This window comes from Pituophis catenifer, unplaced genomic scaffold, assembly GCF_029215685.1.
Source record: "Pituophis catenifer annectens isolate HBS135680 unplaced genomic scaffold, rPitCat1.0.hap2 SCAF_1, whole genome shotgun sequence".
In the NCBI taxonomy this organism is placed as follows: Eukaryota; Metazoa; Chordata; class Lepidosauria; order Squamata; family Colubridae; genus Pituophis; species Pituophis catenifer.
Genome location: NW_027256881.1, coordinates 139,379,310 through 139,404,280, shown reverse-complemented (window position 1 = coordinate 139,404,280; position 24,971 = coordinate 139,379,310). Strand labels below are relative to the sequence as shown.

The window sequence follows — 24,971 nt, the reverse complement described above, 5'->3', positions numbered from 1 at the left end:
GCTATACCTCAGTGTTGTGCCTGCCTAGACAAGCTCCTGCAGTTTTCTGGGTAATGTTTGTGGAAGTGGTTTGCCCTTTTCTCCTTCCTAGGACTGAGAGAGAGGTGGCTTTGGGCCTAAGGCAGAACTAGAACTCCTGATCTTCTAGTTTCTAGCCTAAAAAATAAACCCAAAGACTTAGATACAGTACATTTACACAACTACACCTCCTCAGAGTGTTAGGTAGTACTTGATTTCCAACGGTGTATATAACATTATAACGTAATTTTAAGAGGAAGAATTCTATACAATATGGCAAGAATGGATCTGGACACAAAATGTTCTATGAGGGAAAATGAACATTTAGAAGGGGATATACTGACTCCTGCATTGCTGTATCACTGCAATTTGTAAACCTATAGGATAAACAAAAGATAAAAAGATTTTATCTTTTTCTTCCCACTTCAGGCCAACACTTGTGTCACAACTAAATAGAAAAAGGTTTCTATAGTTATTTTTTCCAATGGCCTTGTTTCACACAGCAAGGGAGTAGATTCCTGAGCTATGCCATGTCATATTATAGGGATACGTTTACATTATTTTAGAAAAAAACCTTATGAATTTGGAATTAGTTTTGTGAATCTGGGACATAATTCTATACTTGAGTACTTTCTCATCGTTTCAGTGAGAAAGAATTCAGAATATTTTCAGCCATTCTACTGAAGTAAGTGGAAATTCAAAGCGGCTCAAACAATTTTGCAAATTGGCTACGATTGTCACATTTAGCCATTTGTCTTAACCATGATTTATAGAACAGACTTAGAAATGGCTACACTCACATGCTAAGCTATACATAATATTTTACAAACCACAATGGCTGGCTTTATAGATTGCATTAAAACCAAATCAGACAAATTAGGTGACCGCATAGTACAACATATGAAATCAGATTCTGCATCTTTTTAATAATTTATGTGATCGTATATTGTGAAAAATAAAAGTAAATATGTAGATTAGAATGCCACTTGAATCTACAATTCTATTGCAAAAAAAATAACAACCATGTGAATTAATGTTTTCACCCTTTTCATGAATCAACAACCCAATCACCCAACAAGATGCACTTCTTTCAATTCTATATGTTAGAAAATTGATAGGATTTGCACCTTGATCTGATCACCATCACTATTAGGAGTTGCATTGTGCCAAGACTGTTCGTTCAAGTGCCGTCTTTTTTGGAAATTTTTGCAGACCAATAATGGGTATCCAGAATTGCCATGGGGGGGGGGGGGTGTCATTTCAGCCTGAAGTAAAAGGGCATAATTTGAAATGGGTACTTTTGGCATGGAAAGTATGCATTTTACCATAAATACAGAACTTGTCTACAAAAGTCAAAAATTTGATCTAAGCAACATTAGAAACAGTACAATATCTGGAATCAGAGAAAATCACTAATGTTACAAATACAATATTTTAAAAGACTGCACTCTTAAACACAACTATTTACGGAGACAAACTCCCCTTGACTTTAGTCATTACATAAATACTGTTGCAAAGTATTTGTGTCTAATTAATTCATTTAAACTACTACTATTGAAAAGCATTGCATTTTTTTTTAAAAAAAGTCTATATGAAAGTCTATTTAAAAACTGAATTATATAGAGTTACAAATGAAAATCATTATGATTCCAAGACCATATGATACCAAGTTAGAAAATTGGTTAAAGGAGAAAACAATGAGCAGATAAAGTAGCAGCCCTCTCCAATAAATTAGATTTCTAATTTTAAAGGCATAGTTCTAAATTGATTTTTTTTTACCACTTTATAATTCTGGTAATTAACTGTGTTGCATGTGTAGGGATTGACTCCAAGATTGAATCTAGAGCAGGAATGTCAAACTTGCGGCCCGCAGGCCAGATGCATCACATGCTGGCCCCACCCCCGCCTGGCTTAGCAAAGGGGGAAAAAGTCCTAATATGTCACATGATGCCACCGTGACTTTGACATCCCTGATCTAGAGCATTATTTAATTTGGATCTGAAAATCTACAGCAAAATTATATAAAAACATATAATACGGTAACACCAATCTGATCGTGTAAAAATGTCAGTAGCTTTGCCACTGTCATTGATCAGCAAGTTGTTACATATTTTATACTCTGCAAAAAACCTAACATTATTATGTATTTATTCTTGAGTTCATGCTATTGTGGTATGATTGATGCAACCACTCAAGCAAATTATTTAGGAAAACTTCAGCTCAACTCACAGCAGGTCTGTTAGTCAAAATTAGAGCAAGTCACTACAGAAAAGTTGCTTGAAGAATTTAATTTACCAGTCATTTCACTTCAGATACTTCTTTCAATCTTCTATCACTCACAGTTATGGGACGTATTAAATTTAGAGGATATTTAAAACCTATCAAGACTTTTGAGATGTTTCCAGATGAAGACATCAGAGAGAAGGGAACAGGAAATGCTCAACTGCTCTTCAATCTGTGCTTCAGCCTTTCAGACAGAGGCAACGGACTCTCAAGCCACATATTCAGATTACTTCTGGTCTCCTGAAGACAAGGATCGAATCCACATTTGGAGATACTTGGAGACTTGGAGAGAGGTAGAAGCAGACATTCTTCTGTGGACAAATTAGTGTTGAGTACTTTAAAAGCGTGCTCAACTTTCCCTTTTGGTTCTGGCTGAATCTCAAATGCCAATTTCTTGTTGTCCCTTTTGCCATTGCACTTGTCCTTCAGCTGAACCATATGACTTTTTCTTTGCTGTTTTGGGATCCTATGACCCTTCCAACTGCCCTCCACATTTTCACTATCACTATCCTCGGCATGATAACCATTTTGGCACACACTCTTCTTAAAGGATCTTTCCATGATTCTTGGCACAGATTTTTCCCCGATCTGACAGTTATCTAGCACTTTATTTGATCTAGAGGGCAAAATTTGCTGTTTGTTTTCTAAGCGACTCACTTTTAGAATTTCAGTGCACTGCCTCAAAGAACTTCCTGAGTCCTTGACTTTATATGCTGCAGTTGGTGGGTCCTTATAACTTTGGAGATCTTCTCTATAGCTCTCTAAGCTTAGCCCCCGCAGATGTTTTTCTAGTAACATCACATTTTCAATTTCCTGAATGCTGTCAAGAGGAGATGAAAATTCCCCTCCAGGGTTAGAAGTTTTCTTTATTTGTTCTTGCAATTGTGCAGCATTTAACAAAGGCACACTTTTAGCTTTGGGGAAAGCTTCCAAACTTTCCATAGCAGCTCGATCTTTTAAAGACAAATCATTCTTCTCTTTAGGAAAGCCTGTGTTTGAAACAGAGTAATCTACAGCAGTGATCAGATTGGGATTGTGTTGTGCAGAATTTGAATGCTGCGTGAGGATATTGGCTGCTTTACTGTGTGGTGGAGAGCACTGCTTTAAAGAATTATTGCCTAGGCTAAACTCAGATTCTGAATACCAAGGAAGATTAACATTTCTTGGAGAAATGCTGAAGGATGTTCCTTCCCAGTCAATGCCGCTCAGCTGCAGATCAGTATTTGCAGAATAAGCCATAGGCTCCTTAACAAATAATTTTGTTTGTGAGATTAAAGAATTAGAAGGTTTATGTTCATTTTCTGGATTCTGTGAAGCCAAGAAGAAGTTGCTTGGCTTTCCTAACAAAGTAGAAAAATCTGCAGAGTCTGAAAAACTGAGAGATTCACAGCTCTTTTTTGGAGATTTTTGCAGATCAAAAACAGGCCTCAAATCAGATTTTGAAACTTGGGTGAGAATGTCTTCACGTGCAGGTTGCAAGTTCAGGTCAGAAAAAGTATCTTCTACTTTGCTGTCCCCTGCTAAGCATTCTTTCGCTTTACTTTTCTTCTTACCTAAGGCAACAACAACAACAAATGTTAAGAACGTCTTGTTAAAAACTATTTTTCAAAATGAGAAATGAAGTTAGAAAAGCACTGTGTTTTTGATTTTGTAATCAGACAATTGTGGGAGAAGTGGGTAAGCTAAATGGCTTCATTAAAATCTAACTAGGGTACAGAAAATTCTATAGAACAACTGGCAATTTGACAAGCATCTAGTGAATATTTAAAATATAAAACATAATAAAACAAAACATGCAGTGTTTTCAGCTTACTTTTCTTTTTTTCTTTGCCAATTTTCAACTTCTCCATTTGATACAAAGCAACCACTTCAGGATAAGCAGCCTCAAATAGCATTGACTCTTCTATTGTTATTAGAAAAGGATCTGCAGGCTGAGCCTCAGTTGCAGCAGAGTAATGATCTGGAAAAATGAAGCAGAGGCAGAGAAACATACATTACTAGATAACTACAGATGATTCCCTTAATTACCATTTTCATACTCAATCCTTTAGAAAAAAGAACATATAAAATAACTGTTTCTTTGGGACTGGAATCTGTATCCTGCAGAACTGGTTATGAACTGAGGCTCCCATGTCTAACCCTTACTGGAGACTCTCCTTAATTTACATGCAATCCACAAATATCTGTCCCTGTGTTTTGAAGAATTCTTCACAGTCATATTTGCTACAGCATGATGGAAGACTGATTTTGCCTTATGAGAAATTACCTTGTAACTGTACAATGTACAGGGCACGTAATGTATGCCCGGGAGACCGAGAAAAATAAATTCTCATTTTAAGTGCTGTCCTTTTCCATTCTGCATATGATATTTTCATATAAAAAGTCAGATCGGTCATTCATTGTCAGCTGGCAGATGGTCTCAAAAATTTTAGAAGGAAAAATTTCGCAGTTCTATCTAAAGAAAGTGAACCTGGGGTTACTTGGCTACAGAAACCTGTACCAAGAAAGGGGCAAAGCCAGAATGCCTATGTGAATTTAATTTCAAAGCAGACGTTTTATGGAGAACAAAGACTCCCAAATCCAATTTTGTCAGTATTGTGTTTTTATTTCTATAATAGTTTCATTTAATTTAATATCTACACATTGTTAAACAGCTCTCATATTTGTTTCTTTGTATCCCACCTTTATTATTTTTTACAAAGAACTCAAGCATAAAAAACACATTTTCCTCCTCCTGTTTACTCCACAATAAAAGCCCTGTGAGGTGAGTTGTGCTGAGAGTGAGTGACTGGCCAAAGTTACATAGCTGGCTTTCATGGCTAAGGCAGGACTTGAACTCACAGATTCCTGCTTTCTAGCAGAAATCTACAAATTGGCTTTAGTTGGACTGATGTTGAAAGGACAAAAACTGAAACCCTTTATTGGTGACTTTGGGCCAGTCATTCTCTCTCAGCCCAATCCATCTTCAAAAGCTGTTGTGAAGAAAAATCTTCTCCCTAAGCTTCAGATAGTGAGAGATTTCAATATCATACTGAATGCTAACTGATAAATTTGTCTTTCACTGTAAATTTGTCACAAAAGATTGTAACTATTTAAACTAATATCCATAATGACACATGCAAAATAATCTGAAACGAGAAGATATGTTTGTGCATAGGCTATACAAGTAGCCCTTGACCTACCACCACAGCTGAATTTATATTGCTAAGTGAAACATTTGCTAAGTGAGTTTTGCCTCGTTTTACGACCTTTCTCGCTACAGCTGTTAAGTAAATCATTGCAGTTGTTAAATTAGTAACGTGATGATTAAGTGAATCTGGCTTCCCCAATGACTTTGCTTGTCAGTAGGTTGCAAAAGAGGATCACATGACTCTGCAATCATAAATATGTACCAGTTGCCAAGCGACCAAATTTTAATTACTTGACCATGGGGATGCTCCAACAGTTGTAAGTGTGAAAATGGCCATAAATCACATTTTTCAGTGCTGTTGTAACTTTGAATGGTCACTAAACAAACTATGTAAGTCGAGGACTACCTGTACTATACATGAAGAAGTATTATATTTCTATTTCTCAACACACCCACCTCTTAAGAGATTTCGTACTCCAGTGTTAAATTGTACTGGAAAGTACCCTTCCAGTATACCCAGTGATGAGTACTAACCTGGCTTTTGCCATGCAATTTCAAAACAGGGAATTCCATTTCTAATCCGTGTCTTGATTATCCTGTAGAAACAAAAGTTAAGAATGTTCTAATATTTTAAAGACAGTGTGTAAAAATGAAATCAAGCATTTAAGAAGCCACCATGTTTGACCATCCTGCAGATAAGGGCTGCTTCCATGGTTCTTTACCATTTTGTAGCTATTCCCATGAGTTGGAGTACCATACAATTGTGTGAGGAAAACATGTACCATTTCTCTCTTGTCTCCTAATCAATCCTAGTCAGCTATAAAAAAAAGGTAAAGGTTCCCCTCGCACATATGTGCTAGTTGTTCCCAACTCTAGGGGGCAGTGCTCATCTCCGTTTCAAAGCCGAAGAGCCAGCGCTGTCTGAAGACATCTCCATGGTCATGTGGCCGGCATGACTAAGCGGCAAAGGCACATGGAACCCTGTTACCTTCCCACCAAAGGTGGTCCCTATTTTTCTACTTGCATTTTTTACGTGTTTTCGAACTGCTAGGTTGACAGAAGCTGGGACAAGTAACAGGAGCTCACCCATTATGCGGCACTAGGGATTTGAACCATTGAACTGCTGAACTTTCGATCGACAAGCTCAGGGTCTTAGCCACTGATATATATATATATATATATATGTGTGTGTGTGTGTGTGTGTGTGTGTGTAGGTCTTTGGTTATTCGGGTCTTCTCCCACGTAAAATTGGAAGTGTCTTGGCGACGTTTTGACGAAGTCTCATTCGTCATCTTCAGGCTGCTGTTCTCGGCTTCGTGCTTCCAGGAGCAATGTGAGATCGCAGCTGTCTCTTCCTTTTAACTGCTAGTGGGGGTGTGAGCTGATTGGGTGGGAACTTGACTGTGTTCTGATTGGGTGGAGGTGTGTTCTGATTGGTTAGGGGCTTGGCTATGGTCTGATTGGATGGGGGGTTGGTTGTGCTCTGATTGGCTGGGGGTGTGTTCTGTTTGGGTGGGGGCTTGGTTGTGCTCAGCTTAGTCTGAGTTGCAGGGGGATTTGAGCTGGTGAGCTGCGTTGTTGTTGTTTGGCTTCGTGTTTGTGGCCGTGCGAGCTCTTCATGGTGGGTGTCAGTCTGCTTCATGTATGGATTGGAGGGGTTTAAAGTGGCTAATGATGCAGCTGCGGTCTGGCTTCTGGTCCTTGGTCGTGGCTCATTATCAGTGTGGGTTTGAGTCTGCTTTCTGCGTGGATGTGTGGTGGTGACATCCTGTGTGGCTCTCGTGAGTGTGGGTCTGGTGTCATTCGTCGTGTTAGGGACTCGTTTGTCAATAAGGGCGGGTTTCCAAATGGCTGGTAGGCGGGAGGTATCATCTCGTTTGTTCATGCTGTGTGGGCGTTTTTCTATCTCGATGGCTTCTCTGATTATTCTGTTGTTAAAGTGTTCAGTTTTGGCGATAGTTCTGGTCTTTTTAAAATCAATATCATGTCCTGTGGCTTTAAGGTGTTGGACCAGGGAAGAAGTTGGTTCCTCTTTTCTGACTGAGTTCTTGTGTTCTTCTATGCGTGCACTTATTCGTCTGTTGGTTTGTCCGATGTATGTGGTGGGGCAGGCGGTGCATGGGATTTCATATACTCCTTGATTTTCTAACTCAATTTTGTCTTTGGGGTTCCTTAGGATGGTGGATATTTTTCGGTTTGTGCAGAATGCTGTCTTGATGTTATGTTTGTGGAGGATTTTGCTTATTCTGTCTGTGGTGCCTTTTATGTATGGGAGGAGGGCTTTGCCGTTTTCTTGTTCTCTGTCTTGGATTTTAGTGGGGGTTTCTTTTTGGATTAGGTTGCTGATCTTATTTCTTTGGAATCCATTGGATGTTAGTACGTTAGTGAGAGTGTGTAGTTCGGTTTTTAGGTGTTGTTCGTCAGCTAAGCGTTTTGTTCTGGAAATGAGTGTCTTGGCTACAGAGTTGATCTGGGCAGGGTGGTGGTGTGAGAGTGCGTGCAGATAGTGGTTTGTGTGTGTTTTCTTCTGGTAGATAGTGTGTCCTAGGGAGCCATTGGATTTTCTGTAGACTAAGACATCCAGGAAGGGAAGTTGGTTGTTCGCTTCTGTTTCCATGGTGAACTGTATTTTGGGGTGTAGGCTGTTGAGGTGTGTGAGGAAGTTGTCCAGTTTTTCTTTCCCATGTGGCCAGATTATGAAGGTGTCATCTACATATCTGAGCCAGAGTTTGGGTTTGTGATCAGATTTTTCTAGAGCTTGGGTTTCAAAGTATTCCATATAGAGGTTAGCAATGACAGGTGAGAGGGGTGATCCCATGGGTGCTCCTTCTATTTGTTTGTATTTCTGTCCATTATAGATGAAGTATGTGTTGGATAGGCAGTGGTTGGTCAGATCTAAGATGTGCTTGGGGGGGTTATATTTGTTTTGGATAACTGTCAAGGCTTCTTTGATTGGTACTTGGGTGAAGAGGGATATGACATCAAAGCTCACGAGTGGGTCACTGGGCTGTAAGTTTTGTTGCTTTATGATGTCTATGAACTGGAATGAGTTTTTTACGTATGAGGTGATGGATTCTGCATAGGGCTGTAGTTGTTTGGCGAGAAATTTGGCTAGGTTTTGTAGAGGTGAGCCTATGGAGCTGACTATGGGTCTAAGTGGGGTTCTTTCTTTGTGTATCTTGGGGAGACCATACAGCTTAGGGCATCTGGATGATTTTTCTCTGGGAATGATTCTTTGCTGAATCTCTTCGCTGATGGGGGAGGCTTTTATTTTGGATCTGGTGGTTTTTTCCAGGTAGGTGGTGGGGTCTGTGTTTAGGGGTTTGTATATGGAGTCTTGGAGTAGGTTGGTTAATTTGGTTTGGTAGTCAGATGTGTTCATAACCACCGTGGCATTGCCCTTGTCTGCTGGTAGGATTATTATGCTGGTGTCTTCTTTCAGGTTAAGTAGTGCTGTCTGTTCCTCTTTGGGTAAGTTACTTTTGGGTGGCTTGCTGGTGCAGAGGATGTTGGTGATTTCGAGTCTGATTCTGTTTGCATCGTCAGGGTTGATTTTGGTCAGGCTGGTTTCAACTCCGCATATAATGGTTTCAGTGGGGATGCTTTTGGGAGCGACTTCTGAGACTTATGGGAGACTGGGATAGCACTATTTCGGCCTTCTTGGGCCTCTTCAGCCAGACACACCCATAAGTCTCAGAAGAAACAACATAAAATGTCTGACAGGCCTGAAAGTGATGAATAGAGATTTCATCCCACCATGGCCATTTAACATCTTTCAAGATAGGAAAAAACCCTGATTGCAAAAATATCACACATTTATACCTATGAATTAAAAGAAATAAATATTTGACCTCTACAGGGAGGAGTCATAAGATATGGGTGTGTCTGGCTGAAGAGGCCCAAGAAGGCCGAAATAGTGCTATCCCAGTCTCCCATAAGTCTCAGAAGAAACAACATAAAATGTCTGACAGGCCTGAAAGTGATGAATAGAGATTTCATCCCACCATGGCCATTTAACATCTTTCAACATAGGAAAAAACCCTGATTGCAAAAATATCACATATATATATATATATATATATATATATATATATATATATATATATATATATGTGTGTGTGTGTGTGTGTGTGTGTGTGTGTGTGTGTGTGTGTGTATATGTGTATATATATATATATATATATGTACACACACACACATATATATAGTCAGCTATAGCTCTCTCATAATCATGAGGACTATACAGTTGTAGCAATGTGTGTCAACAAGCGTGAGAGAGCATCATAGAGAAAAGGTTCACATATGCTTGGTTTGCGTAGGATGCCCCTAGAAACACGGAGACAATGCAATTATTATCTTTGCATTATTCAGTGTTGATAACTTAAAACCTGACTACCATTAACTTGCACTTCTTTCCACGTTCTGTAAATGTCACTTTAAGAGTACCTCAGATCAGTGTTCCATAAGGCAATGGATGATAGCCACAACCCACATATTCAGGATGATTATTTATGTTAGTTCACATGGCCAAGCAGGATATGAGTTGTGCTCTGTGTTTCCTTACATAGATAGAGCCGTGGTGGCGCAGTGATTAGAATCCAGTATTGCAGGCTGATTCTGCCGACTGCCAGCAGTTTGATTCTCACTGGCTCAAGGATGACTTGGCCTTCCTTCCTTCCGAGGTTGGTAAAATGAGGACCCAGATTGTTGGGGGAAATATGCTGACATTTGTAAACTGCTCAGAGAGTACTGTAAAGCACTATGAAGCAGTATATAAGTCTAAGTGCTATTGCTAGTGCTAGATGAAGGGCTTCTTCTTTGAGGTCCCCTTAGATGTACTTTCCTGCTCAATGTATCTCACTGTTGGGATTACTGTGGACAGCAGCCTTTACCTTGCTTTCTTTAGCAGTATTTTGGAAAATGGGCCAGAATCCAAAAACTCATGCCGATACTGTAGAATTTCTAATCTTTGAACTGTAACCCTCAGCAGTTTCAAATGCTGTTTTGAATTGTGGAATATTTTTTTCTTGAATCTATGTAATGTATTTCAACAGACACACCAGGGAGTCTTAGCTATATCAACAGCATGTTAACTCCACAGGTGGCATTCCTGGACTAAGGCAACAACCAACAACAAAGGGAGAGATGGTTTTAGGAACTAATTATAGAACTAATTACCTCACTTGCTGTTTTAAAGCACAGTTAAACAGACATCTGTCAAGGTGCTTTCATTTGGACTCCTGCTCTGATCAGCAGGTTGATGGCCTAAATAATTCCTTCTAATTTTCAATATTTGCTCCTGAAAACACTATGCAGTATGGAGGCCATCTTGTTCGAAAATGAAAAATGCAGAATCAGGAGAGAGGCACAGAACAAAAATATTTTCCAGTTCCAGTGACAGATATAAAGCAAAGCAAAGGGTGAATTCTAATTAAATTATAAATTGAGTTACCGCAGGGCTTGCAGCTGCTTTGGATCAGTATGGCCAGACTTCTTTCTGTTCAGATCATAGTAAGTCAGAAGGCTACACAATTTCTCACAGGCGTACTGCTCGGTCCAGTTCATTTTCTTGACAGCAAACCTCTATTTGAAACATGTTGGGAAATCACAAATGCAGCACAAGATGGAAAATATATCTACTGAACAGCAGCGGCACTGATTCTCCCTGAAGACTTGACGCATTTAGTTTGAAATGTCACGAACTTTAAAAAAATGTCACAAGGACAGAACAGCCACCTTAAAGTAATTTCCAAGCCAAGTAGACGTAGAAATATAAAGCAGGGGGAAACCAAGAGAGCGGGCTGAGGACAACCAGACTGCAAAATCAACTGAAGCGTATTCCCAAACACAGGTCCTCTGAATTGGTCACAACAGTCAGTACAGATAGGAATAATAGCAGCCCAGTGTCAGGAAATCTGAATTGGGGGAAAGCTGTTATTTTTACCAGAGAAATTTCAGGCTGGCTGAAAACTTTCTCTTCTCTAACCTTCATTCTATTCAGGTTAGGCTGAAAACTGGTGGGCTTCAGAGCCCTCAGAGATACCTTGAAACTGATTCTCTCCCATGTTATTTTGCTTGTCCAAAGTTTGTTTTTCTCCTTCCATAGCTAAACTTCCTTGCCTTTCATCCCCAACTCCATTCATTTTGACCTACATCTATTTAATGATTATAAGAGCAGCCATATAAAGTATTTAAATAAAGGAATACATAATTATAGAACTAATTACCTCACTTGTTGTTTTAAAGCACAGTTAAACAGACATCTGTCAAGGTGCTTTCATTTAGACTCCTGCCCTGATCAGCAGGTTGAGGGCCTAAATAATTCCTTCTAATTTTCAATATTTGCTCCTGAAAACACTATGCAGTATGAAGGCCATCTTGTTTGAAAATGAAAATCAGGAGGAGAGGCACAGAACAAAAACAGTCTTTCAACTGTTGACATTAAGGAAGTAGTCCTCTGGTCAAAGAAATCACACTGAGTTTTGGGACACCTGCTCCAACCCACTTATCTTGGAATATGACCTACAAATGTTGTATCTGGTTAGAAACCTGAAACTGAGGATATTGACATACCTCAGTATAATTCCATCAGCACAAACCATAGCAGTTACATCCCTGCTTGTTTATGTGGTAGAACAGCATGCAGTTTTACACTGAAAGCAATTTCCCAGAAAGGGATCAGCTCCCCTTCATTGCATGTCTTAAAGCAGAGGCTGTACAGCCATCTCTTGGGGATGTTTTAATTTGGTTTCCTTTACCAAGAGAAGGATGGTCTTAATGGACTAAACTGTATTCAATATTGAGAACATTTTAGCATGTAAGGTATAGCGTCTTAATACATACTTGAAAAGATAATAAATTTGGCCTTTGGCACCCGTTTAATTTCACTGGCTTGTCTTTGCTGATGAGATATTCGTGGATAACCTTAGCAGAGAAAAAGGAAAAAAAATTAAGGCATTTATTATTTATCTTATTTATAGAATGAGACACTTGAGGGAGATAGTTATAGGTTAAGTGATTTATGCATGCATGCATGACTTGTAAAATTACCTCAGGAAAGGGAAAACCTTCACATGCCTTGGCTTTTCTGTAAATAAAATATACACATCTCAGATCTATGAATATGATAGAGGTCTTCCTGAAGCAATTCAGAGCAAATTATATGAAAGCACACCTACTTTTTAATACTTTCGTCCACTAAGCTCCATTGCTGCTCTGACACAGAAGAATGCCAGTCACAGGGGCAGCAGTAGTTAGTATCCTGGGGCTCACAATATCCCACACTACCACAGATATGACATCCCATGTCCTCATGATCTTTAAAAGAACCTACAAGAAAAAGGAAAGAGGATTACAGGACAAATCTTTTTCTTAAAAGACAAATCTGTCCCATTTTTGTGTGTGTGATATATTTATAATGTATATAATGTATGTATAATGACAGAAATGAAGTGCACCTTTCCTTGTGCAAGCAAAAGAAATGATGACACATTTATTTATTTGACCTATAATCCAGTTTGATTTAGGATGGGTGGGATACATAGTGCTTCCTCCTCCTTTCCCCCTTACAATAACTCTTCTATGAGGTAGGTGAGGTTGAGGAAAAGTAACTGGCCCAAAGACACTCAGTGACTTTCCCTGGCTGAGGGTAGCTTAGACATTGATCACCTACTCTTAGTCTAATAACTCTACCACTACATTATAATACACTGTTTATGAGAGCAAAATGTTACCAGTTAAGCCAAAACTTTTCAATTTAATGCTCAAGTGGGTTCATATAATGGCTTGCTTGGTTTGGGCCTAGATGCTGTTAAATGTAGCCACTGTAGCTTGTAAATCATGCTAGGCCATTTATTCCTCCAGACCAGTTGAAACAGTTGCTAATGAATAGTCATCTTTCTGATGTAGCGTATGGACTATATGACTAAATATAATAATTATGTTAATAAGTATATTTAAAATAAAAGGATTGTATTGGCCATTGTTTCTTTGCTTTCTGAAGTAAGAGTGTTACCATACTTATGAGAATATTCAAATAAATAAACATCTGCTTCATTCAAATATATGATTTAGCAATGAGTTATTATTTCATACGTGAGATTCAACAAATTACGATTAAGCAGATAATGGCTCAAATTGGTGTGAAAATCTAACTAATAATTCAGATACAAAGTTAAAAAGAAGCTTTAAATTTTTCTGCCAAAGTACTGTATCTGAATGTTATCAACTCAGGAAACATTTTGTAACATAATTTAACCTACAGTTTTGTACTATTTGAAGCCTCTGCACACAGCTTTTTCCATGCATCTGGATAATATATTATTTCGTTTTCTAGTCTGAGGGAAATAGAAGTTTATTCTTTTACCTGGAACGGGTTTGTGCTTGCTCTGCAAACTAGAGTTTGAGAGTCAAATGAGAGGAGGAAAGAATTCACTTATCCAAAGGTAACCTTTTGTTAGTTTACTTTTGTAGTTTACTTTTGTAGTTCCATACCATTTTAGCATAACAAGTCTTGTTAATTCACAATTCTACTGTATGGCGACAGGCATAAAACTATAGCTTATTGTTGATTATGCAGGAGCCCAACTGTTTGCTGCAGCATCTGACAGTATGTAAAGTCCAAATCAATTCTACCACACTGCTTTGACCAGGGGCTGTAATTTTTTTTCTTTTCAGAATAGAATAGAATAGAATAGAATAGAATAGAATAGAATAGAATAGAATAGAATAGAATAGAATAGAATAGAATTCTTTATTGGCCAAGTATGATTGGACACACAAGGAATTTGTCTTGGTGCATACGCTCTGAGTACATAAAAGAAAAGATATATTTGTCAAGAATCATAAGGTACAACACTTAATGACAGTCATAGGGAAGCAGTCAATATAAATCTTAAGGATACCAGCAACAAGATTACAGTCATACAGCCGTAAGTGGGAGAAGGTGGGTGATAGGAACGATGAGAAGACAGACAGCAGGCAGAAGATGGTGATCACAGCTCATCATCATGATAACCTATCAGTCTTTACACACCAGGGTACCCAATTCAAAGGGAGACTTCAATATACGGAATCTATTTTCTTTTCTTTTTTTTAATGGTTTATTTATATATTTTCACATTACATACATAAGTGCTTAATGAACAACGTATTGTCTGGATCATTTTATTTATGCGTAGTAATACTGTTCCCACTCCTAATTTCTACCTCTATTATCCAACCATTTGTAAAACAAGTCCCACGTTCAAAAATACTTTGTATCTTCTTTTCCTTTTATTTTTAGTGTCAATCTGTCCATTTCTGCAGTGTAAAATTGTTTTAATTACATCTTCCTCTGTAGGTGTTTCCTCATTTTTCCAGTACCGTGCAAATACAATTCTTGTTGCTGTCAAAACATGTAATATTAAGTATACAGTTGCAAGGAAAAGTATGTGAACCCTTTGGGATTACGTGGAGTTTTGCATGAATTGGTCATAAAATGTGCTCTGAACTGCATCTAAGTCACAACAATAGAAAAACACAGTCTGCTTAAAATAATACTACACAAACAGATGTTGCCATGGTTTAATTGAACATAACATGTAAACATTCACAGTGCAGGGAGGAAAAAGTATGTGAGCCCCTAGCCTAATGACTTCTCCAAGAGCTAATTGGAGCCAGGAGTGAGCCAACCTTGACTCCAATCAGTGTGATGATATTGGATGTGTTGCTGACAGCTGTCTTGCTCTTTAAAAACACACACCTGTTTTGGGTTTACTGGTTTCAAGAAGCACTGTCTGATGTGAACCATGCCTCGCAGAAAAGAGCTCTCAGAAGACCTATGATCAAGAATTGTTGACTTGCATGAAGCTGGAAAGGGTTACAAAAGTATCTCCAAAAGCCTTGATGTTCATGTGTCCACGGTAAGACAGACTGTCTACAAATGGAGAAAGTTTAGCACTGTTGCTACTCTCCCTAGGTGTGGTCGTCCTGTAAAAATGACTGCAAGAGCACAGCACAGAATGCTTCATGAGGTAAAGAAGAATCCTAGAGTGTCAGCTAAAGACCTACAGAAATCTCTGGCACATGCTAACGTTTTTGTTGACACATCTACAATAAGGAAAACATTAAACAAGAATGGAGTACATGGGAGGACACCACGGAGGAAGCCATTGCTGTCCAAAAAAAATATTGCAGCATGTTTGAAGTTTGCAAAAGAGCACCTGGATGTTCCACAGCACTACTGGCAAAATATACTGTGGACAGATGAAACCAAAATTGAGTTGAGAAGAACACACAACACTATGTGTGGAGAAAAAAAGGCACAGCACACCAACATCAAAACCTCATCCCTACTGTAAAACATGGCGGAGGGAGCATCATGGTTTGGGGCTGCTTTGCTGCCTCAGGGCCTGGACGGATTGTTGTCATTGATGAGAAAATGATTTCCAGAGTTTATCAAGACATTTTGCAGGAAAACGTACGACCATCTGTCCGCCAACTGAAGCTCCGCAGAGGATGGGTGATGCAACAGGACAATGACCCAAAGCATACAAGTAATTCAACAAAAAAGTGGCTTCAACAGCACAGAATACGCCTTCTGGAGTGGCCCAGTCAGAGTCCTGACCTCAACCCAATTGAAATGCTGTGGCATGACCTTAAGAGAGCGATTCACACCAGACATCCCAACAATATTGCCACACTGAAACAGTTTTGTGAAGAGGAATGGTCCAAAATTACTCCAGATTGTTGTGCAAGTCTGATCTGCAACTACAGGAAACGTTTGAGGTTATTGATGCCAAAGGAGGGTCAACCAGTTATTAAGTCCAAAGGTTCACATACTTTTTCCTCCCTGCACTGTGAATGTTTACATGTTATGTTCAATTAAACCATGGCAACATCTAATGTTTGTGTAGTATTATTTTAAGCAGACTGTGTTTTTCTATTGTTGTGACTTAGATGAAGTTCAGAGCACATTTTATGACCAATTCATGCAAAACTCCACGTAATCCCAAGGGGTTCACATACTTTTTCTTGCAACTGTAGGTTCCCTTTATCATACTTTTCCGGTATTATGCCTAAGAAAAATATTTCAAGTTTATAATCTATATGTTGCTTTAACATTTTTTCTAACCATCTATGTATTTTTGTCCAATATGTCTTTGCTTTTACACATGTCCACCACATATGATAATACATCCCCAGTGTCTGGTTGCCAGGCCTGGAAGCCATCTTTTGCATTGGGCCTTCAGGCCTGCCACATTTACTACTGTGGGAAATTGGGAGGGGGGATTGTATGGAGCATGGGTGATATACTGTATAGTCATAATAACATTCCTTTCTCAGAGAGTCAAGGACAACTTGACCTGCACCTGGAGGGCTGGAACTGGGAGGCATCTCCAGTTGGGACGGTGTTTTGATTGGACCATGTGATGGACATGTGGGTGTTGGGCAAGGACTTGGACTTTCCTTTGGGTGGGGAAAATTCGGCTTTTCCCAGATGTGCCAATATGACATCTCTAATAAAATGGAACTTTGAGGAAGTTCAAGCCTCGGAGTCTTCTTTCGTTGGGGGTGTTACTTGGAACCCTGACATTGGTCACATTTCCACGGAATGTTTTCTGAAGCTAGGAGCTGACTCACCTGGATGATGGCACACAGAACAATGAAGCGGTTTTTTAGCTGTCGATACTGGGACTTCACCCAATTGGAAATGGTCTTTCCAGGACTCAAATCTAAAACAATATTGAAATGGTGATGAATGTATAGCGCTGAGAAATAATCCCAACTCTGCATGCAACGTATATACGTGCACACATTACGAATCTGAATCGTGTGAGGAATTTGCTCCCTAAAAGAAAACGGAGAAAATACGGAACACAATTTAAAAATAACATACCTTTGCAGTAAGCTCTGTCCTTTCAAAGTTTTGATCAACTTTAAAGCCTGTTCTTTTCCTACTCCAGGAACTCCCTTTGAGAACCAAGAGAAGAAAGTATTTTGATACAGTTTAGATAAATGTACTGAAGTATACACTATTGTTTCTAAATTACATGACTTTCATTCAAACTATGAAATCATAAATAATTGGGCAAACATTAAGACATGTAGTTTTTTTGCAGTACAGGTAGTCCCGACTTACAACAATTCATTTAGTGACCGTTCAAAGTTACAATGGCAGTGAAAAAACTGACTTATGACCATTTTCCCCACTTACAACCGTAGCAGCATTCCCATGATCATGGGATCAAAATTTGAATGCTTGGCCAATGACTCATATTTACAACTGTTGCAGTGTCCTGGTGTCATGTGATCACCTTTTACGACCTTCTTACAAGCAAAGTCAATGGGGAAGCCAGGTTCACTTAACAACCATGATACTAGCTTAACAACTGAAGTGATTCACTCAACAACTGCGGCAAGAAAAGTCATAAAATATGATCTTTCATAAAATGGGGCAAAATGCACTTGGCCAATGTTTCACTTAGCAACAGAAATGTTGGGCTCAGTTGTGGGCGTAGATCGAGCACTAACTGTAATTACAGTGAAATATCAGTTCATGAACGGGTGGCCATATACAAGTCAAATCAATAAATAAATTGCAAATTATTTAAGCTACATTATTCTTAGCTGTATCGTACTGAGAAAATGTCCACCTCTTAACAGGATAACTGATTTTTTAAAAAGTTGGATTACAGGTCAAGTATCTTTTACACATGGACTATACAAATGTGTTCAGTAAGTAAAATTTTCTGAAATTTTGAAATCCACAAGTGTGACTCAAAATGACATAAAAACAGACACAAACCACTTCAGCAGATCAGACGAGTAGAAGTAAAGCTGGAACTAGAATGGTCAGGTTGTATAGACAAAGATCAGTTGTATGCATCAGAAAGTAAAAGCGCTAAATTCAGAGGAAAATGGTGATCCGCTATCTGCTATCGGTGATCTGCTATCTCCCCAAACTATAATCAGAGTGTTATACAAAGCCTTTCTTTGATCTTAAATGAAAGGACCATTTGTGATTTTAAGCAGTAGAAGGGAAAACAAAAAAAGCAACCATATTATGTTTGGGAAGACAGAGGGACAAAAAATCCTGGAAGAATTCTTCATGAGAATTTTGTGTGAGAAAGGAGGGGAGGGCACAGGGAGTTTTCTTTCATTTCGTTTTTGTAAAAGGGAGCCCGTGAATTAACTCATGCTAAAAGCTGACACACTAGGTCCCAGCTTCCCACACTGCCACATTTGGCCAGCAGTTGTGCAACTATCATTTGTTAGAAACAGACCGGAGCTCAGGCTGCTTTTTCCCATACGGTTGCAACGTTTGAAAGCAGTAGTATATAGATACTACTAAACACTATATACAAGCCTCATGTCTGTTTGATATTTTGTCATCGTCAATTGAGTGAAAGCTTGCATCACAGGGCAAAACTTTGTCAACAAAGATACCACAAATGCACTAACTTACTGTATAACATACAGGACCCAGTACTCCCAAGGGAATGAAATTTGGGTGGTGGTTTTTTTTTTTTGTGTGTGTGGCCATGTAATCCTCATTTTCAGTGTTACCTCACTGTTTCTCACAAGTCGATGGGGAACCCAGAAAGAACTGATGATTGTTGACGTTCCTCGCCACTTTTCCCCCCAACAGAGTCTTTGCTGCTGGGAAGCTTGTAAGGATAGTCAATGGAGAAGTGGCACACCCTATGTTAATCCCTTTGCATTTTCTCCCACATCTGGATGAGGCAACTTACGTGCCTGCTGGGAAGGGGAGTGGAGTGTCTGTACAGTGTGCACATCAGTTATAACACACTGGATGTCCTTAGAAGATTCAGTAGCAAGCAAATGTAGCGACGAACAAGAAAATCCCATCACCAAATAAATAAAACATGGACTAGCTAAGAAATTATGTTATTTCACGTCAAAGAATATTAATTGCAGCTGAGACTGATTGCAAGGATATTGGTACCATTGGAGAGTGCTTTGCAAACATGTGGTACCCTATTTATTTAACGTACTTTTGTTACACATATCCTTCCATGAGCTCAAGATGGCTCAGACGCAGGCAGCATGTGGCTCTCCTTTACATACTGCTGAAATAATATTTTATAGTCAGCATGACTAATGCTGTGGGAGAAAAGAAGTTGCAGTCCAACAATCTTGTAACGGCGCCACCTCTTGCTTACACGGCTTAGCTCTCATTTTATGTTCACCAAAAAAAAAAAGCTCTGTAAAGCAGGTCAGCTTGAAAGACAATGAGTCCTAGCTCTAGAGAAACTTAAAAGAATAAAGGGCAAACAGGCAAAAATAACACAAGACATTCAAGGGGAAAGCAAATACTGTCCCACAAAAGCACACCGATATAAGAATGATATATTGCCACAAGCAGTGCCATCAGTTACACTTTGACAGGGTCAAGGAAAGATGCCTTTTAAAAAAGAATGTGCAAAGAATGTTTATAGCAAGAAATATTCTTATGTAACCTGTTACGTGGACGAGTGTGTTGCTGAAAGTTTTAAACTGGTGCACTCTTCTGGGATTGCTAACAGTCCTAAACCAAATTGGCCTATGCCCTAGGGTAAAGGGAGGACGAAGGTATTTTGAACTAAACATCTGGCAGCTACTGTAAGCCCTAAAAAATGTAAGTGGAGCAACTGTGTCAACTTGACAAAAACACATATGGGTAGTCCTTGACTTATGACCACAATTGAGCCCAAAATTTCTATTGTTAAGTGAGATATCTGGTGAGTTTTACCCCATTGTATGACCTTTCTTGCCACAGTTGTTAAGTGAATCACTGCAGTTGACAAGTTAGTAACCGAGTTGTTAAGTGAATCTGGCTTCCCCATTGAACTTAGCTGGTCAGAAGGTCAACACATGATCACATGATCTTGGGACACAGCAATGGTCATAGGTATGAGCCAGTTGCCAGGCATCTGAATTTTGATCACATGATCATGGGGATGCTTCAAAGGTCTTAATTGTGAAAAATGGTCATAAGTCACTTTGAACAGTCACTAAATGAATTGTGGTAATTCAACAGTTAGTTAAAGGACTACCTGTACTGGGAAGGCTGTTTTTGTCAACTCCTCCTATCATCTGAAAAAGCAGAGTGAGACAATCAGGGTTAAAAGATCCCTTCACACTGAAGAAAACCCAGACAGAATCCAGCAGGAAGCTTTACCGAAATGTAATTTCTTCCACAAAGAAACTGAGCTTCTTGGTTTGTGGTGAGAGAAGGTCTCAGATCCAGTCATTCCCCCTCCCCAAGTACAGAATCACTTTCAAGCAAGTGTCCTTTGGCATGAAAAAAACCCCATGGTGGATGGAAAATAAATCTATTGTACAGGAAACCTGTATAAGGAACAGTTTAATGTAATGAAGTAATATGATTCTAGAACCTCTTCTCCTTCATGATTTTTGGTTTGTGTTTATGTTTTAATTATGTGTTTTATTGATATTGTTTTTATTGTTGGTTGGGAACTGCCGAGAGTATAAGTTAGGTGACTATCTAAATATTTTAAATAAATAATGATGCCAATAACAAGTTTTATAATCTTTCTTTCTTTTTCTTTCTTTCTTTCTTTCTTTCTTTCTTTCTTTCTTTCTTTCTTTCTTTCTTTCTTTCTTTCTTTCTTTCTTTCTTTCTTTCTTTCTTTCTTTCTTTTCTTCCTTCCTTCCTGTCTATCTACTGCAGTGGTTCTCAACCTTCCTAATGCCATGAGCCTTTAATACAGTTCCTCATTTTGCGGTGACCCCCAACCATAAAATTATTCCTAAAACCATCGAAAATATGTGTTTTCCGATGGTCTTAGGCGAACCCTGTGAAAGGGTCGTTCGACCCCCAAAGGGGTCCCGACCCACAGGTTGAGAACCACTGATCTACTGTATCTATCTATCTATCTATCTATCTATCTATCTATCTATCTATCTATCATCTATCTATCTAGAGATATCTCTTTATATCTATCTGTCTGTCTGTCTTTATATCTATCTCTCTATCTCTCTAAACTGATTGTTTAGTTACCTTAGGAAGATAATCACAGCCAAGCAGAATTGCTAATCCGATCAGAGATTCTCGGCTGCAGCCTAGTTTCTCTTCAATATCAGATATCAAGTAGCAGTCAACATGTGGATCCTGTGCAGAATAGAGTATGTTAGTGACACTCCCTCTTAATGCTTCATCATTTTTCGTATGTTTACTAGTAATACCACAAAAATTATTGAATATATTTGAAAATATGGTACTTGGTCTAAGGAAAACTGTATCTTCTCAAACCATGATTTGCAGACATCATGGTGTCTGTAAAGAGGAGGTGAATATCAAAGTTTTCTTGGGATCCATTCCAACAATTTAGGATGAACAAGATGAGCATTTCACAATCCTTCTGCCCTACGGCACAGAAAAGACATACAAATATGTCTATTCGAAATTCAGTCCTACTGAGCTGAAAACATATTCCCAAGAGTATGTCATATTATAGTCACAAAGAGTAAACAGTGGTGGCATGGGGAGTGAGGTCAAAATACTTTTTTGAGTGAGAGAGACTATCAAGAGATTCAGATAATTTTTTTTAAAAAAAAATCAAAGTAGCAAGATAGACTTATTTGATTAGAAAAAGGCCAATAACTACATTTATGAGTGACTGGAAAACCCCTTATGGAGTTTTTGCTGCAAAAAGAAAAAAAAATGATTTTGTGATTCATGGGTTTGCTTAGAATGTGTCGACTATGGAAAGAAAAAAAATTATGCTGTAATCTTATAGTGAATAAAATACAAATGTACTTGAAACAGCTATTAAGAAGACCGAAAGCCATTTCTTTATACCTATTTATTTTATCTTCCTTTCCTTTTTTCTTTTCCTTCTTTCTTCTCTCCATTCTGCTTTGTATTTTTTTACCCCACTTACTTATTACTTCTCTTTCATTTGTTTTCTCTTTCAAAATACTTAATGCTTATTCTTTAAAAAAAATAATGAAAAATACACTTTTTTAAAAAGTAGCACATATATATTAAAAAATGCCCAGTAAATTACCTTGATATTCATGGTAAAATTTCGATACACTGTTTGAGCGCCGTAAAGGAAGACATCTCCATCATTGGTGATGCACCCATCCACATGGCCATTTGCATTCAGGTAAGCACACATTGCCTCTGCTTCTCCAGCTGCTTGAATCCATGGGATTCCCAAACACTCCAGCAATTCAAGGCACTGAAACAGGAAAAATCCCAATGGAGGAAGCAATGAGAAATACCATTGGGGTGAACAACTCATGGCTGCTCTTCTCCTCCCTTTCTAAAAATGTTTGAGGTAGCCAAGACCACGTTGGTACAAATTTCAGTGGCAAAATGCATTAAAATTGGGACAGGCTATACGGGTAGAATAGAATAGAATAACGGAGTTGGAAGGGACCTTGGAGGTCTTCTAGTCCAACTCCCTGCCCAGGCAGGAAATCCTACACCACTTCAGACAAATGGATAGTCTTCAATTTATGTGTCAGGCCTGGAAGTCACCTTTTTCATTGGGCCTTCAGGCCTGCCACATTTACTACTGTGGGAAACTGAGAATTGTATGGAGCCAGGGTGATATTAGTCATAATAACATTTCTTTCTCAGAGAGTCAAGGGCATCTTGCCCTGCACCTGGAGGGCTGGAACTGGGAGGCATCTCCAGTTGGGACAGTGCTTTGATTGGACCATGTGATGGACATGTGGGTATTGGGCAGGGACTATTTTCCTTTGGGTGGAGAAAACCTGGAAGCTTTCAGATTTGGGTTTTCCCAGATGTGCCAATATGACATCTCTAATAAAATGGAACTTTGAGGAAACTCAAACCTCTGAGTTTTCTTTCGTTGGGGGTGTTACATGGAACCCTGAAATTATGACAACTGAGCCCCAAATTTATGCTGCTAAGTGATAAATTTGATACATTTGATAAATTTTGCCCCATTTTATGATTTTTCTTGCCACATTTCTTAAGTGAATTCCTGCACTTATTAAATTAAACCTAGTTGTTAAGCGAATGTAGCTTGCTCATTGACTTTGCTTGTCAGAAGGTTGCAATGTCCCCGGGACACTGCATCCGTCATAAATGAGTCAGTTGGCAAGCATCCCAATGTAAATCACGTGACCATGGGGATGCTGCAATAATCTTAAGTGTGAGAAATGGCCATAAGTCACTTTTTTCAGTGCCACTGTAACTTCGAACGGTCACTAAGCAAACTGTTGTAAGTTGAGAACTACCTGTATTCCATTTACAAGGTATAGAGTGCCTTATGCAGTAAAAAGGTGGTGTATAACTTTGATAAATAAATAAATCTAAAATGTGAAGATATACTCCCCCAAGTCCCTCTGAGGTAATCTGAATATTCTGCTTACATATTAAATATAAAATCAGCAAAATCAGCAACAATCAGCATTGCAGCCAAAGCAAAACAAGGACAAGCAGAGAACTTCAGGTTTCAAAACCTACTGAAACTATAAGCCACCAGGCTTGATGATGAAACGGGCAGGAGAGCAGCGCGTGTCCAATTAAATCCAACCAAATTGCTCTCAAGCAATACAAAGTCTGCAAAAATTAGCATTGGTTCAATAAAACATATTAAATATGGATGCCTCCTACTTGTATGAATTCGATACTGCTAGTACTCAGCATCCTGTAAATATAACCCACTGTGATAGCTTGCCTCTTTCAAAATAGATTTGAAACGGGATCTCCCTTTTTTTGCGATCTCAGGCTTTCTCAACGGCCCAAAGCGAGCTTCTATTCTCTTCTGCACTGTGCCGCTTTTCAGTTTGGGGAGGTCACCTTCCGTGACAAACACCAGATGGATCCCCATTAGTGTTAAAGAAGAGACACGACAGAAAAGGTTCCTGCAGGAAAGAGAGTGAAGTTAAATAGCATCTCTTATATCTCTCATCTTAGATTTCAACAAACAAGCAATTGATTTATTCCCATGCCTAAAATATTGACATTTCCTTATATTCCCTATCAACATAAGGAAAATCCATGTATTCTTGGCTCCCATTGTATCTCCCTCAAAATCATTCTTTTAATTAGAAAAAACAATTTCAAAGGTAAAGGTATCAATGACACGTGCCTGACAAATTCTTGGAAGATGGTATGAGATACTTCATGGCTCTTATTTAATCCACATTGCAAATCCTAACAGCATTTGCAGAGAAGGCCCAAGTCCATACTAACTGAGCATTAGCAGATGCAGAATCTTTTTCCATGAGCACTCCGAAATTTTGTTTAGGGCCTTTTACAGTAAAATGAATTCATTACTCCCCGGATTATACTATGCCTTATATCTTATATTTTGTAAACCACCCAAGAGAAGTTAATGCATCTTATATATTATATATCAGTAATTTATTATCCCAGGCACTGTACCTACCTAAGATGTGGGTTTGTGACTACTCCCACCATCTTCTTAACTGCCTGTGCTTCACACACCCAGAGACTTAAATCAACAGCTAATGTTTTTCCTTTAAGACTGCAGAGAGGGGCATGTTGCTTGACAGGTTCCAGGATCTGCCACAGGCTAGTTACTCCCAT

General features: G+C 38.8%; 1 protein-coding gene across 1 annotated transcript; it reads right to left on the bottom strand.

The window, feature by feature from the left end:
- Positions 1-2,372: 2,372 nt before the first annotated feature.
- On the bottom strand, positions 2,373-24,971 carry GEN1 (GEN1 Holliday junction 5' flap endonuclease). Its single transcript, XM_070955615.1, has 13 exons — positions 24,811-24,971; positions 24,097-24,283; positions 22,447-22,623; positions 21,438-21,548; positions 17,310-17,383; positions 17,054-17,145; positions 12,610-12,760; positions 12,482-12,518; positions 12,275-12,355; positions 10,884-11,014; positions 5,966-6,027; positions 4,115-4,261; positions 2,373-3,854 (listed from the first exon to the last, which is right to left on the bottom strand). Exons 1-13 carry the CDS (start codon positions 24,969-24,971, stop codon positions 2,458-2,460), a joined length of 2,808 nt encoding a protein of 935 aa, XP_070811716.1. The 3' UTR covers positions 2,373-2,457.